The sequence below is a fragment of the Pagrus pagrus genome (genome assembly GCF_965226575.1).
Source record: "Pagrus pagrus genome assembly, chromosome: 8".
Lineage (NCBI taxonomy): Eukaryota > Metazoa > Chordata > Actinopteri > Spariformes > Sparidae > Pagrus > Pagrus pagrus.
This window is the reverse complement of record NC_140192.1, coordinates 26,193,559-26,209,834: the sequence shown is the minus strand read 5'-3', so window position 1 is coordinate 26,209,834 and position 16,276 is coordinate 26,193,559. Positions and strand designations below refer to the sequence as shown.

Genomic DNA, 16,276 nt, shown 5'->3' with positions numbered 1-16,276 from the left:
TGCGCAGTTTGTGACTTATTTTTCGTCTTTGCTACAGAGCTTACGTTGTCAAGATTCAATTCGTTCCCATCTTTAGTCCAGTTGACATACAGCACAGGGGGATCAGCCTGGACTGGGCAGACGAGGACACCTTCCATACCGGCAGGCAAGTATGTTTCCCGGGACATTCGGCCCACACGTGCAGGATCTGGGGAAGAGGATGAAAGGTGAAATTACCTAAAGAGGTTTTTGCACCAGGCATTCAGGGAAATGCTCAATCCCTGACCAGATTTAGGGTTATAGGAAATGAATGGACGCATGGACAGATGCTGCTTCTCACTGGAGATTAAACCCTTACGTTTCACTTTAAGGTGTGCAGAGGCCGAGGGCGGGGCCAGTATCCCATTAGTTGGGATGCAGGTGTAGTTGCCAGCATCTTCTGGGATGAGATTAGGGATAAGAAGAGTTCCATCCACCAAAACCTTCACCCTGGACTTTAGGGACCTAAAGCCAAAAGATACAAGACATGGTGCAATTTAGGAAGTGATCACAGTGACATTAAAAAATGTGTTCTACTGAAAATGTACTGTTTGAGAAGGTGATTTAACAGAGCATGGAAAATACTGCAATAATCTGAACACTAATCTCCTTTGTCTAAGGTTTACAGTGTGCTCGTGACAACATTAATAGTCTTTTAAATAAGCTAATTAGATTTGATTGTATTAGAAGCATGTGTTGGCTTAATTGATCCATTGTGTTTATTCAAAGGCCTCCTTTAAATAGTCTTCCTGGTAGTCCACCGAAGTAATTGAGGATATATTTAGTGATGCTGTCTAGGAATCAGGAAGTCGTAAACAATTTTGCATTTGACAGAATAATATATATTATCTTGGGTTCACAGATTCAGGGATACTTTAAAGACCTGTACTCACTCGATATGGTAAACATTCTGTCCTTGTTTCAGCCACTCATAGGTGAGGTTTGAAGGGTAGGCGTCAGCCTGACACTGCAGAACTGCATCTTGGGACATGTTGAGTGTGGTGTCCTCTGGGGAGATGATGATGATCGGAGGTCCTTTTGACAAAAACAAAACAACAATCTTACGTTAATATTGTGTTAATTCAATGATTCGATGCAATAGCAGGGGATGGACTGTAGGCGGCAGTATAGACTCTGTAACGATGATTTTAACTGTTTCTCTTGGTTTGTGGAACCACAGCAAGATCATAAAGGCTTGGACCAGAAGACAATTTAATCTATCTGGATGGATGTTTTGTCCTAGAAGTACACAAAAGGTACATATCATTTTCAAACACACCAATTTTGTGTCTTGTTCATTTCCACATCACAGTATGTGCTTAAACATGAGCTCAGCAGAGACTCCATCTCTCTCTGGTGATTGACAGTTCAACACTGACCTTTGACCTGCAGCTGTGTATAGTGGGTCAGGTTCCCCTCTGTGTTGGACACGTGACATTTGTACACTCCTGAAATATTTCTCGTGACGGAGGCCAAAGACAAGGTACCATTGAGCACCTAAAAGGGGGGCGAAGGTCAGAGGATCAAAGAGAGGAGGAGAAGTCAGAGGAAGATCTTGAGGCTGACGTGGACAGGATGACAGCGCAGTTTGCTTCAAAAAGAACATCAAAGCAGCAACTCCTACAGAAAATGCTAATTATAAAGCATTTAATTAAAATACTGCCATAGTGCCATCTGTTAATCCAACTCACTTTTATTTTTTCATGTTTCTCAATTTGGCTGTCATCTTTATGCCAGACAACAGTTGGCCGAGGGTTGCCATGGGCTCCACAGCTGAGAGTCAGCGAGTCGCCGAGCAGAACCTCCACAAAAGTTGGTGGTGTCTTGATGAACACAGGTGGAGCTGGAACAAAGACGGCACAGATTATATATCTATCTTTATTTAGATATTGAAATGGGACATAGAGGACAATCTGAGCACAAACTTGACTTTGAATTCTAGGGTAAGATACCGTTCACATTTGAACCAACACCAGAACTAAGAATACCGTACATTTTTCGGTACTTCACTCTCTCTGGAATAACAAAAATGTCATTTCAATTATAAAAAAAGTCAAAAAAATATGATCAACATTGCCTCAAAGGAGGAAGCTGTTCAAATACCTGCAAGCAGCTGGAGAAACTCAACCTGAATAACTGAACTAAAATGCAGAAACTGATGGAATATCAGTACAGTACTGGACTACATAAAGAAACTATCTGGCACTGAACGTGAATAGGTACTCGGTAGTACTGATGTAATTCGGTTGGAACCCTTAAAAGTACAGAGTTCGGTACCCAACCCTAATGAACACTTAATGCAGAAGTCAATAGTCAACAATAGCATCTTCAAGGTGGGTAATTTCTCAATAAATGATCAGAAGGGATAGTTAGTCCACAACAACAGGCACACTTAAATAGTTTAGGTGTTATTTGATACGACTGAGAGAAAGTTATTTCCTCTGTGTGGAGATGGGCAGTTGCTGGGTATACTTGGATGTAGTTGGATGTTTTCAGTGTTGACCATGTCGATAAAATTTGACAAGAGGCACTGCTAATGCTTCTAAATGTGGCGTTTTGAGTACCACAAATTCAAATGGAACCAAATAATTGGGATACCACCAGACAGCAAATCCCACAAACTGACCGTCTGAACTGATGGATGTTTTGTAATCCATTTCTTTTTTCTGAGTTATTGAGTCGAAATATGGACTTAACACGGCCATGCTTGGCCTGATGGAGCCATCCGTGCTAAAAATATGTGCACTCATTGAATTGGAAAGGGTATTGTGTACAAAGCTCTGAGTCAGGCTGGGTTTTGGGATTACTAAACATATTATTAGGTAACATATGATGTATGATATTCAGGGGATGCACTGATGTAATACCATTATGTACAAAAAAGGTGTCCAGTGTTTATCTGCAACCTGACGCATCACACACAGGTCTTTCATTCACTGTAATACGACCATGTCATCATTGTGTGTGTGTGTGTGTTTGACAGAGAGTGGGAAGGTTGAAGCCCGGTTAAAAAGACTCTGATTTAAGCATTTAACCTTAATCTTTAGCCCACACAAGCCTTATATACTCTGTCCTGCTCCTGTTATTCTTAAGAACAACTCCTACGTTGACATCAGCTCACAGCACGCCAGAAAAAGACAAGATGTGATCACTGTGTGCACAGAACGTCACACAGAATCCTCTAATACACAGCTATTACACTTAGGGAAATTCACTTTGCCAGGACCTCCAGAGTCCCAGCCAGGCTTCATGCTGTGTCTGTTCTAAAAGCAGGACAGTGCCAGTGATGAGCAACGAAAGGAGCGGCCCCAGAGTCCCCAAAACCCTGCAGTGCTGCACCTGTGATGGAGAGGAAGGTCCACGTGCCGTTTCGAAAATTGTCTTTATCGCTGTCCAGCAGGAGGATGCGGCACTCGAACCAGCCCTCATCCTCCAGGGTCAGCCGATCCACCAGCAGAGAGGCACCCCGGGTCAGCGACACGCGGCCTGTGGGAGGAGGGTGAGGGTGGGAGGGCAAAGAGGACAGGGTGTGAGATGGAGAGAGCACACAGCCAGACAGGCAGAGTCAGCACATGCAGCAAGAGGGCTTACCATGCAGAGGACACAGGCATCCAGTGTCACAAAGGCCGCAGTCAAAGTCATAGACTTTATACTCGCGGACAAAACCACGCAGAGTGTGAACATCAACTGTAGCTCAACTGTTTGTGGCAAATAACCAACCACATAACATAAGGCCACTGCACACAGTCCGTTTTGTTTGTCTACAATTGCCGCAAGTTAAAAAATAAATACGACCTCATGTTGTGTCAATCATGTTTACACAACGACTCCAAAACTTTCATCTGTCATTTTTTTTAGGAACAGGTTAGATTTTTGCATTTTTGACTATTCAGAGCCACCGCGACTAAAACAGTGTGATAAAGTGTGACAAAAAAGACTGATCACGAGAAAGGGATTGACTGTGATCTTGACCAATATCTGCGGATCCAGGTGAAACTAGCGCACGCTTTTTTTTGATGGCACAATTTGGATTAATCATTTGATGTGGTGTGTATCTGCCTGTCATGATATCTGGAAATACACCTGGTCGCTATCGGGATAATTCCACAGATCCTTTATCAACAGTTGAAACTCTCTTTGCTCTTGTCTTGTTTTCAGGTGTGGATGGACTACTTTTCCAAGAAGTGAGAGGACAACAAACTCACCTTCACTGCTTGACAACTCCATTTTGTCTTGTATTACAAATTTTCGCAATGAATAGAAATAGAAACACATCGGACTCAGTGTGCAAGGTTGCTGCGCGTCATGTTTTTTTTTCAGATGATTAAAAATGCATCCAAAAAACGGACTTGATGTGCAAAGGCCTTCAGATTCATTAAAATAGGGGCGGTGGCAGTCAAAATATGCAGCTCTGAGTTTCAGAAGTCAAGTTGGAGGTCAAACACATGAATCACTCAAGAGATTATTGTAAATTATATGCAAGATCACAGATAAAGATGGTGTCCTGTCATTTATGGTTTGGGTGGTGGTGGAGTGGAGAGCTGGGATGAGTATGCCAGGAAACTTGAAGGCAGCTTCATTAAATCACTAAAATAGAAAAAAAAGTGTTTTTCTTCTTTTTATTTTGAAGTTTTCATCTTTAAATGGATTTCTACGGCAGATGCGTCATGAAATGAGTCACCTGTTTTTGTTTATCAACGCTGGGCAGAGATAAACAACGTGGAGCACGGCAGATGCATGCTCTCAACATGTGTGTGAACATCCTCAAAGACACAGATGGATCCACACACACACATCTCCCTATCACACACACCCATTCCCTCCCTCTCTGTACTTCTTACAACTCCTTGTCAGGCTTTGAAACTTGATCTGTTGGTTGCCTGGTGACTGCAGCCTGGTTTTCAGGGTACTGAAGTTACCCTTCCCCAACCACCCCCCTTCCCTTTATTCTGTCTCTCAATGAACTCTTTTTCCCCCTTCAATCTCAGGGCTTTAAACGACAGGAGGATGCATGCAGGGGGGAAACACACACGTTGCTCATACCAGGCCCGGGCCAAAGCAGTTTGAAAGTAAACAGGGGAATGTGGAGAAGTTTCCGGCATCACGTCATGCTTGTTTGCAGATAGAAAGCTGCTTTGGATGATAAAAGTAATGTCTGTTGCATTCAATCTTTTGTGCAAAGTATTGGAGAAAAATGCAGCAGACACATTGTATATAAGAGCATAGAAGTCTTGAATGTCCGGCAACCCTGAAACAACAACATCATGAGAAACACAATATCCTCGCTATTCACAGCAGTTTACCTCCAGACAGCAGTGTCTGGAAAGCTATGAAATTCATTTAATTCTATATGTGGCCTTAAGATGGGGTGAAACACACACTGAGAGAAAAGACAGACAACAATAGCTAACAATTAACCCTGCATTCCTGACTGGGGCAGTTGCTGTGCTTAATAGTTAGGTTTAATGTTTGACTGACCTCCTGAAAGACAGACCAGCGTTTGATGGGCGGTGCTCACTTACAGGCACCATAAAATGAATGCCTCTCATTTCAGTCTGCGTCTTTCAAACAACTGGGCAGGGCCAGGAGAGAGGAAATGTGCAGGCAGATGATAACAGGTACGGGGATAACTTTAGGCATTTTCCTTTTATCTCTCTATGAGGGATCCTCCCTGAGCTGCCTGAAACCTATGCAACCTTTTCCAGTTGGACATGGTTTTAACTGCCTACTGCAGGCTAAGAGGAAAAACACTTTCACGTGCAAAATCACACAAACCCTCTTTAACATACACCTAATCCCTTGTGTGGCTATTATATTGTCAAATACTTAAAGATTACTGTGGCCAGGCCAAACATTCCTCTCAGCCCGAAGAGAACTTTAACAGAAGCATCCTCTGCCACTGTGTGAGGCACGGGGAATTGTGCTCTCAAACCTGGACACAGTGTATGCTAGCAATAGCTCAGTATGGATCCAACCCACCCAGGTCACAGTCTGTTTGTCCCCCTCCCAAACGAGCAATCAAAGTCCGATCTAACTGACTGAAGAACAGCTTCTCCCTCAGAGCTGTAGCCTCAATCACTCCCCACCCTCCCACATATGTTGAGGGCTGAAGACTGTAAAAATAACCAAGTTAGTGTCTCCCATCCATCCACCACCCACACCCCAACTGCTGCTGATGCACTCCTACATCTTATTACTTACAATACATATTGCATCTGTAATATCAGAGGGGAAGAAAAATTGATTCTTAGATGCATTGTGATCTCATCTAACATTATGTCTGAATGTAGAAAAGTGAGTAATCAGACATTTAAAACCCAATTCTCGACATTATGATCACCTGTAGCAACTTTTTAAGCAAGTCTGTATGTTCCCTTGTGCTGAAATAATCTGTTGGTGAAACAGACATTAATGTGCATGTTTACATTCTAAGCTAGCTACAGGCTGCGTGATATGGTTAAAATAATCACATTGCGATTATTTTGACAGATTTTGACTAACTGGGTCACAATAAGTGGGAACGATTATTATTATGATCCCATCATCACAATTTTAATTTTCACTGAAAAAAATATAAAAGCACAAAATTATTATCCTGTTTTGTCACTTTGCAAAATCAAAATTTGCAAATTGCCAATTGATACACAATTATGCATCGATAATCATTTTTTAATGGCATCATAGATGTCTGCATCAGAATCAAACAGAGAGCAGCAGTGATGATGTATTTTTGTTGGCTAACCTCGAAGTTCTCTCGACCCCTATGGGATTTATCTACTGTACTCGATTTTGAATTACTGCAGAAAATAAGCTCTGTGGCGAATACAAGTTTATCAGACATGTTTTGTTCAGCAAGATAATCTTCAAAGATGAACGCCACATTTATGATTTTTTAACGTAAATGCAATCACCATGAGTAAAGAGTTAGCATTAAGTTATAGGCTATGTATGGACTACTTCGCCGTTGCATGACAAGTCTCTGTGTTTCGCGTGATGACTTTTAATGTCCCTGACAACCTCTATAGTCTCATTTAGCCACTTGTTAGCAATCGCCTTTTAACGCTTTATAATTCACATGTGGAGTATTGTCAGACCTATTTTTTTCGGAGAACAAAACGTGAAAATCTGGTAACCACAGACCTTATTTCAAGCATTTAACCAAAAACCCACTCAAAAAACCCATTGATTTCTCATTCCTGCAGCACTCTTTTACATTGTGAGGTGCCAAGAGATTCCTACCTCGAATCTTCACACTACCTTGTATCAGTGTTGTAATGACCTCATTGTTGTTGCAGTCCATTATACTACACTGTTGCGCTTTAGCTGGCATGCATAAGTGCCTTTTATATATGACACTCACATGTCTCTGTATTGTTTTTAACTATCTCATTTGTTGTGCAATACTGCACTGTTTGCACTGTCACTGATTACCTGCCTCATCCAAGTTTTTATTTGGTTTATTTGTCTCTTGTTTTCTACTGCAGCAGGTATCTGAGAGTCACCAAACATAATTTCATTGTATGCCTACAATGACAAATAAAGGGTCTTAATCTCAGTAGTGCCCCTTGTAATATTCTGAATGGAAATTCCTCTGACTGACCATGTGCACTGATCTCGTAGGTTCAGGAGCACGTGGGTGTGTATACATGTTGATTTTCAAAATTTGGCGAGTGCCCTGCCCCCTGGGTCTCCGCAGGGGAATTCTGGTTTCGCTGTCAAACACTTAACCCTTTCCCGTAGCCTCCCTCTTGTCCATCACTACAAAGAGTCGACAGCCCCCCACTCTTCATTCTCTCAGGTTACCATAGTGATGAGCGCGAGAAAAACCCGGGCTGTAGGTTTAGATTTGAATTCAGTTGCTGTAGAAACCTGGCTGGGGCCAAACATGGTTAGGGGAGGGTCGATCACGCTGAGGGGTGGGTTCTACTGTCAGATATTTGAAGAATTACCAGTGGGGGAAAAACATGTTTAGATTTTAGAAAAAAAAACAGGCTTGCGTCACATCCAGCAGCATAAGAGGCATAAAAGGAAGACTGAGAGAAATGAATAAGGGGAAGAAAAAGAAAAGACTGTTTTCCTTTCAGCCTGTGGACAGACAAAAGGCTGACGCTGTGTGACAAATGTTGCTTTATTTAAATTTGAATGTTGCATCTTTGGACTTGAACTGAAATCTCAAATGGCCCTCGGCAGGTGCTCTGCCCCCAAGCTGCTTTTAAAAAAAGGGGTCTCTTTTCACGCTGATGGTCTGATGCACAAAAACAATGCAAATATGCTGCAATAATTAAACACACGTTGAAAAATGTTCAAGCATATCAGTAAAAACCCCATCCTGTTTTTCAACCTTTGAAGGATTGAGCGAGAGGTTATGGAGAGGTTACTTGAATTGTGTGCATCGATAATCCACTGACAACCAATGAGGGGTCGACCTTTCTGACCTCTGTGCGCCTTAGCTCCCCAGCAGACACATTCATCACTCCCCCTGGTTCTAGCACAATGTCTACAAGTCCTCCTCTAGAGACAAACATCATTAGACTCTGCGGTGGACAGGGAGGATGGCTGAAACAATAGCTGCTGCTCCGTTCTTGTGTCCACCACCTTCCTCCTCCTCCTCCTCCTCCTCCTCACTGTTTTTCTTCCAGCAGCTATCACATGACAGCTTCAGTCCAACTTAAAATGAGCCCTTGTTTCCAGCAGGTCGAGCTGCTGTGCAGCCAAGGGTAGAAAATGGAAACGCTAATCCACCGATGCTGTGTGAACCTCTGAGACGCACCCTCTTCATATGAGTAAGAGTCAGGTTCTCGCCCAGTGGGTGGCAGGTTAGGAAGAACTCAGCTTTCAGAGCCATGCCGCTGGCCAGGAGCTTGCCTCGTCTCACGGTTTCTGATCTCCAATTTTTTTTTTTTCCAAGATTGATGAAGCTTTTTCTGAAAGTGAAACCACTGCAATGCAGTTTAGCTGAATACTGAGTAAACCACATTCAGTTCACCCACATAATTCTTGCTCATTTTTATATATTTATAATATATTTTCATGTTTTACTGTCATATTATATTTCCTCTTAAGTCTAGGGCTCCTAAAGCTCTAGGATAAGGCTTTTTATTGTTTTATTGAGTCAACATGTGATTTTTGCATTGGGGGTTCCCAGTGGTTCTTACTGACATAGTAATACATGCGGTATGGTGAATTATATGTGATACAATAGCGGGGGGAACTATGGAGGAAGACAGATTATTCTGTTTGCAGAAGCGTCAGCACTGCTTTTCTTTGTCCATCCGCGTATGTGCATAAGAGAGTCGGGCAGAGGTGCATTGTGGGATGTGTTTTGATTTGAATACAATCATAAGTCTGGGACCGGCCTCCAGCTTCTGACAGCTCACCCCTCCCACTCCCCCAAATTTCTCTCTTCAATCCTCCTGTCTCCCTAATCAGTTTAACCCTCTTATGAATAGCTCTTTGTCGTGAGATAGATTACAGTTAACTCTGTCCCTCTCGCTCCGTCCGGCTCTGTTAACTCCTGTGCCAGCAAACACACAGAGTTCACGTGCCATATTATACTACAGTGGCCACTCAACTTAGCACAGGCATTAGCCCTCGTACATGATCCCGGAGTCAAGTATTAGAAAATATGGAATTTGGTCCTTCAAGATTACGAGAGCCGTTTTCCACTACAGATCTGCGAAAGAGCTTTGCTTTCTGTTCAGGAAGCGATAACACTGATGTTAATCATTGCTAGTTGCCTAAAATTTGCTTTACTAACCAAACTTGAGTGACCATCAGGAAAAACTTCTACTAGGAATAATCCTCATCAATAGTGAACAAGCTTGTTGTAATGTTCAAAAAATTGTAAGCAAAGCTGATCAATGAAACGCAACTTCACTTCACTTCACTTCATGTCAAGAAACCCTCTAAACTGGTGCATTATTAAAATATTAATGTTTGCATTAATAATTGAATAAAGTGGTTTCAGAGATTTGTGGTCAGCATCTGCCAATGGAGAAATAAATGGGATATTGTTATGATTTTAGCTTCGAATTATTAAAAAATATTGCAGTGAAAAAACAAGAAAATAATGTCAGACGTAGGCTTGTGTAATTCAACAAAAGGAAAATTTAAAATAGAAAAAAAAAGGAAACTTTCCCATTTTAAATAACTTTTGTGGCCATTCCAATAAAGACTTTTGATTTTATAAGTTGCACCATGAAGTAAGTACTGTATGTCGGCAGCCATGCACTTTGCTGTACAAAGCAATGTAGACTTCAGTAGAGTGTAGAGTTTATTGGGTACACCTGAATGTTCCACTAAGTGCCTGTCCCTATGCCTTATCCCTTTCAGTGTTTCCCACACATTGATTAATTTGTGGCGGTGCAAATCGTTTTTTGTTTTGTTTTGTTTTGACGCTACTTAAAAACGCAGCGCAGTGAAACACTGCCTTTACATGGTTAATAATCTCAGCATAGTTTTTAACTGTTTGGGTACAAACACTGACCTGCCAGTGTGACAGATAGCCTTCTGAGATTTACTCACCAAACAGAAAATGTACCCGCATTTGACTCTTGGCAAGTTAATTTTGTTAATTTTCCAACCACATACATAGCATAAGGCATACATTTAAAGATACATTGCACGATTTACGAGTTAATATCTGATTATTCAAATGAAGATTGATTTGAATCGGGAAAATTAATTTTCTTAAACCTAGCCCTCACCTATTGAGTTAACATTTCCACAGTAACACCAGATTTGATTTGCACTGACTTTTATCTCTTGCTCCTCACATGAATCTGGCCAGTGACACACCTAAGGCATGAGGTAACAGTGCTTTCATAATGGCCTGCTGCTCTAAGCCGAGGATCATGGAATTCCCAAGTTCTATTCTTCTTCCATTGTGTCATTGTTTGCCACACATCATCCTGGTCTAGTTACGGCAGAAAAACTGGTTGGTGATGGATAAAGGTGATCAGTTTCAACTTTCAGCTGGGTTACTCATTGCTTTTCAAATAGCCGCATGTTTGCAAAAGCTTAGCTGTTCAATATTAAAGTCCACTCCAAGGTTATGGAGTTCACAGTTTGTGTAGATTTAAGTGTGTGTGTATGTGACTTGTGCATGTGTGTGACAAATGCAGGCCTCAACTTCATCAGTGTTCAGAGGTCACACTGAGAGCACGATGGAGGCCTGCTGAGATCTGGGGGTTTGCCCATTGTCGTTCTAACCTCAGGTCGGAGTCTGCTGCTCACAGTCTCTACTGATTTACTTCAGCATGCAGGAGACATTTGATCTGGCCCTGCAACAGTAAACCATCCTGACACTGCAAGACTTGAACATATTGTCTCAACAAATGCAACTCAAACAGACTATAATGGCGTGTCAGTCAGAGTTTTTCCGGCTGTTTCCTCTTTGTTGTGAGTTAACTAATGTTCAGCCCCGGAGGGCATGCTGGGTGTGAAACAGAGAGGAAGAGGGACGAGGGGGACTAATACCTTCCTGATTCCTTTTAGCAGACAAGAGGAGGTCTCTGAGACCCAGACAGACTGGTGTCTGATGGTGTCGACACTGCTCTGTAGCCTCAAATACAAAGTGCAATCTCAAATACACCTGATATCGTATCAAAAAATGTTGGTTTAATGGACGACTGAAATAGTCATCCAAGATACCGCTTGCTTTGATTCTTTCATCTCAGTTTCTAAAAATGGCAAATCGCATCAGTGAGATTGAGACAAAGCAGCAGACCAAGGACAGACAGCGTTTTATGTTTTATTTAGCCTACTTAAATGTGCAGCATTTGCAATGCAATGAGTCCACCAAAGGAAGGACAGAAAAACAATTAAATTTAATAAAACATATTGAGCCACTACGCTGTAAATCCACATCAGCTCTGAAAAACAGCTCAGGTTTCATCCCTGCTCTCTTCTTCCTGATCTCAGGCAAGCCAAGACAAAGATCAGGAAATGGTCGCCTTCTTGACTGTCTTGTGGTTAAAGCTGAAATCCCCCAACATTTTAATTTGAGGGTAGAATACATTAGACCCACAGCGGTGACACGCTTCACATGCTGCCATCTGCCTCCAGTGGGAGGGGAGATATGAGGATCTGAGGCAGACAGGGGTAAAGCCCACACCAGACGAGTACACACAAGGGACAGATATGACAAAATATTACTGGGACATCCCAAAGAGTCTTCCACTCTGAGCTCCATCTCTGCGATGTTGTTTACTTCATTATGGCTGCTTGTGCATCAGATGACTGCCTCGAAACAATGACATAGTTAACGGCCTACAAGAGGGTTAACATGCCAAACACATGTAGCCCAATTGCCCAGCGGAGGCAGCCTGTTTGTGGTTCAGCCTCTGTAGATCTTAAACATGGGTTAGCACGATGCTGCAACCACGTTTCTGAATCAGGGGCGTTCATTCTCTGTAGGACCTCCTGTTAGAATAAGTTCTAACAGCACAAATCTGGAGGGCTTTAAAGTGGGATACCCTGTACATTTTAGTGACCTAGTTGGGACAGTATGGGATTTTGGGGTGTCCTAGTACTCCTGTTGGCTTTGGCAAAGCAAGGGGAGGTTGTGATACCCCTCTTTGTCTTTTGTCCTCTGTTAGACAATGACAGGATTATAGGGCTCCAGCAAGAAAACTCCCATTATTCCCAATGCTTCATCCATCCTCCTTCCAGCACAACAATCTCCCCTTACTGGGTCACCCCTCAGCATACTAATAAAACACTGTCATCAGACCACCAAGCCCCCACCTACACTCCTAATCCCCCAATGCACAGCGTTACTGGTACCCCCCTTCTTATTGCTCAGCTACCCCACCCCCCTTTAACTGCCTCCATTAAAACACATCCATTCTCCCTTCCCCTTCTCCCTGCAGTCTCAAAAACACAGACTGAACACCAGCAGTAATTACAGGGACTGTGGTTTGGATGGATTACCTATCTGGGATATTGTTTCATCCAAACTTCCCCTCCACAAGTCTTTATAATTACCAGTGTGGCCTCCTTATGCCTACCTTTACTCACATAGGACCAGTAAACTCAAGGTAAAAGAGAAATGTTGCCAAATGGACACCTCCACCTCCTTGCTACTGAACCATAATTAGAGAAACCTGTCTATTTGCGAATCCTTTCAGAAACAATTGCTATGATAGTAGCTACAGAGTCTGCTGAGCAATGTTATTAAAATCCACACTAGCAAAGGAAAAAAGAATAAAAGAAAAAAATGTAATCAAAATAAGGTCTTACAGGTTTACTTTTTTACCTCTGGTCAAGTTGTAAATGTTGTGACAGATGCCAGTCTTAGTTTCTGAAAGGAGTGTGTACTTGAACACATCTGAATAACTCTTACCCTTGTAGTTTGGATGAACACGAGGAGCATACACTCCAAATTTGATGAGGATGGGAACGTTATAACCGAGGCGCACCCACTCCACCACATGCAGAGGAAAGAGGTTTGGGGTGGTGGCTTCTTTGGCTGAAGGAGTGAGACTGCAGCTCAGCTCTGCAGAGCCCCCCTCTCTGGCACGAACCAATGACGCCTCACCTTGAGACACACCTGGAAAGACAACAGATAAAGCATGAGGATTCACGGTGGACATTTGCTCATAGCACAGAAGGCAATAAACGGTAAAAATATGAATAAATACATAAATCTTGCTTCATGAGGGCCTGAGAGATATGGGCCTTTTAAAAAGAGTTATGGCTGCCAGAGAGGCCCGATAAACCTCTCTGGAATATTTTTGGTTGTTCATTCATGTGAAAATTGTTTGCTATGCTACAAATAGATCATAAAACATCAGCAGCAAATATCTTGGAAGAGATAGCAGGACCACACAGGCAAGAAGAGGTCAAGACTGACTAGGTCTGTAACTAACAGTTATTTTCATTAGTGATTATTCTACCCATTATTGTCACTATTAAGTTTGTAAAATGTCAAAACATTTTAAAAGATGCTAATCACAATTACCCAAAGTAACGTCTCCAAATTGCTTCTTGTGTCCAGTCAACAATAAATCCTTACATTTAAGTAGCTAAAACCAGCTAATGCTTGACATTTTTGCTGGAAAAATGGCTGAGACTATTAATCTATCAAAGTGGCTGGCAACTAATTTCCTTGATCGAAAAAAAATTATTAACCCCCAGAACCCCAGTGTCTTAAGCAAGAGGTACAATGAAATGATTTGGATGAAAGATCACAATTTTAAACTTAAAATTTGGTTACTTTCCCTGACGGATTTCAGATGTTTACAGTTTCTGGCAATGATAAATGGTGTCATTTTGGTGACTTTTTAAAACAAAACATGCCTTTGAAACCCTACCCCAGAGTTTTGAGGATCTCAACTTACTGTTGAAGCTCCAATCAAGACCCAGCGAAGCTGGTGGGAAATTAACTGAATTAAGTACTAACTGATTCATGAATGCTTATGTTGAACTAGATCATTCAGTGACTATGACATCCCCAGAGTGTTCCCTGCTATAAGCCATCAGAGAGCATGTAAAACAATCACATGCCATTTGGCGACAAGATCGTATAGCTGCAAAGCTTGCAAACACACAGCAATCCCATTAGTGACACCTGGAGCAGTCTTTCCTCTCTCTTTTGCTGCCATGCTCACGTGGGTGTGTGCGCTACTAGGTGCCAGTGTTTGCTCTGCTACTCATCTGGCCTGGTGATTACTTTAATCTCAGAAGGGGGGGTGGTGGTGATACTCTGATGCAGGGCAGCAGGACCCTCTGTGCTCTCTCCAGCCGACCTCCCACCACCCCCTGGGGTCCACACATGGTCTGCGGACCAGCACAATCAATCCCACCACCCCCCCGGTACAAACACATGCACACACACAGAAGCGTGCCTGGGTTGGGGGTAGTATAAATCCAGGATTGATCTAAATCCACACCCACAGATATTATTTAAGTTGGATTTTGGCCTCATTCCCTTTGGTCCACTCATGTCTATGCTGTAACACCCCTCCCTCCTTACTTTCTCCAATGTAAGGCAATGGGAGCTGTGCCAGATTCATTATGGTGTCAATCAAACTGTATGTAGGCAGCTCAACATCAACATATGCCAACTGTTTTGCGATGCGTCATCATAACAAGGCCATGTAGGTCTTGTTGACTTTGGCAAACAATGAACTTTTGGTGAAGCAATGCAAACAAATTGCACAGACAAATGGAGGGAAACAACTGTTGGTCCTAGAAACTAAAAAGCCAAATGAGAAAGTCTTGAAAAAGCAGATTTGTTTAAATATATGACATGTTATAACTGGGTGATTGCCTTAATATTGAAATAATATTGCGATATTTGTAGGATGAATCGTGATATGCAATATATTTCTACATATTTTGAAATCTCTTTAAAGGCACTTCATAAATGCTAGCACATCACCATGATCATATACTTCGATGTTGATATTGTAGGGATGATCATTGGTATTTTAACAAAAAATTCACAATGAGATTTTTGATGAATAAACACCAGTAAAGAGGATATAATGACTGAGTGCTCAAAGAGGAACAGTCTGGCAAGTTCAGAAAATTACATCACTTTACTGTAGTGCAGCTTTTAAATCAGGAAAAGTCAACACTAACGATATGCAAAGTCTAAGACCATACATCCTGGTCCTATGACATGATATGTTTGGATAAAGTATTTTATGTCATTTGCGTGATTTAACTTTTCAATAAACTTTACATAGTTAGTACAACAGATAGCTTTTTGACACAACTGTGGATGGTTTTCAATTGGTTTTAAACAAATGTGCACAAATTTGACAAATTATTTGACTAAATTCAATCTAGATCAATTTTTCATTCATTCAGTCTAAAAATAGAAAAATGACAGTACTGTAATAATGCTACATAATGCGGTGAAAGCGATTCTTCAAAGACACTCAGGGACATACTGAAAAGCAGTACAATTGTCATGATCATGTAAATGTGATCCAACAAAGCAGATTTTCATCAGATAATCTCTGCTGTGCATGTGCAAGTCCTATTGACAGATGTTGAATGAATTTTCTAAGTCGATGTTACATGATTGTGTCTGTCTCTCACTGTTTTAATAAGTAGAATAGGATCTACACAACAATTTGATTTCTTCTTTTTCTAACACTGCAAATACATGAAAAATACATCTTAAAAGAGACTGTTCCAGCTGCTTCAGAAGACTTAGTCAACGTTGGGAAATGTCTTTAAATTTTTTATTATCTGAATGCATTTTTTGAATTTTTGAACAGTTTCTTAGCAAGATAAATATCAG

The 16,276-nt window shown here is 41.7% G+C and overlaps 1 protein-coding gene across 3 annotated transcripts in view; it reads right to left on the bottom strand.

Moving 5' to 3' along the window:
* The window catches only part of igsf9b (immunoglobulin superfamily, member 9b), a 37,532-nt gene that overhangs the window by 10,271 nt on the left and 10,985 nt on the right, over window positions 1-16,276 (bottom strand). For all 3 annotated transcript variants that reach the window (XM_084360345.1, XM_084360344.1, XM_084360346.1), the window contains exons 3-9: window positions 13,364-13,570; window positions 3,358-3,504; window positions 1,710-1,861; window positions 1,398-1,515; window positions 912-1,053; window positions 338-483; window positions 45-187 (exon numbers count right to left, since the gene is read on the bottom strand). In XM_084360345.1, coding sequence (XP_084216471.1) covers window positions 45-187; window positions 338-483; window positions 912-1,053; window positions 1,398-1,515; window positions 1,710-1,861; window positions 3,358-3,504; window positions 13,364-13,570 — 1,055 coding nt within the window. The remainder of the gene's footprint in view (window positions 1-44; window positions 188-337; window positions 484-911; window positions 1,054-1,397; window positions 1,516-1,709; window positions 1,862-3,357; window positions 3,505-13,363; window positions 13,571-16,276) is intronic.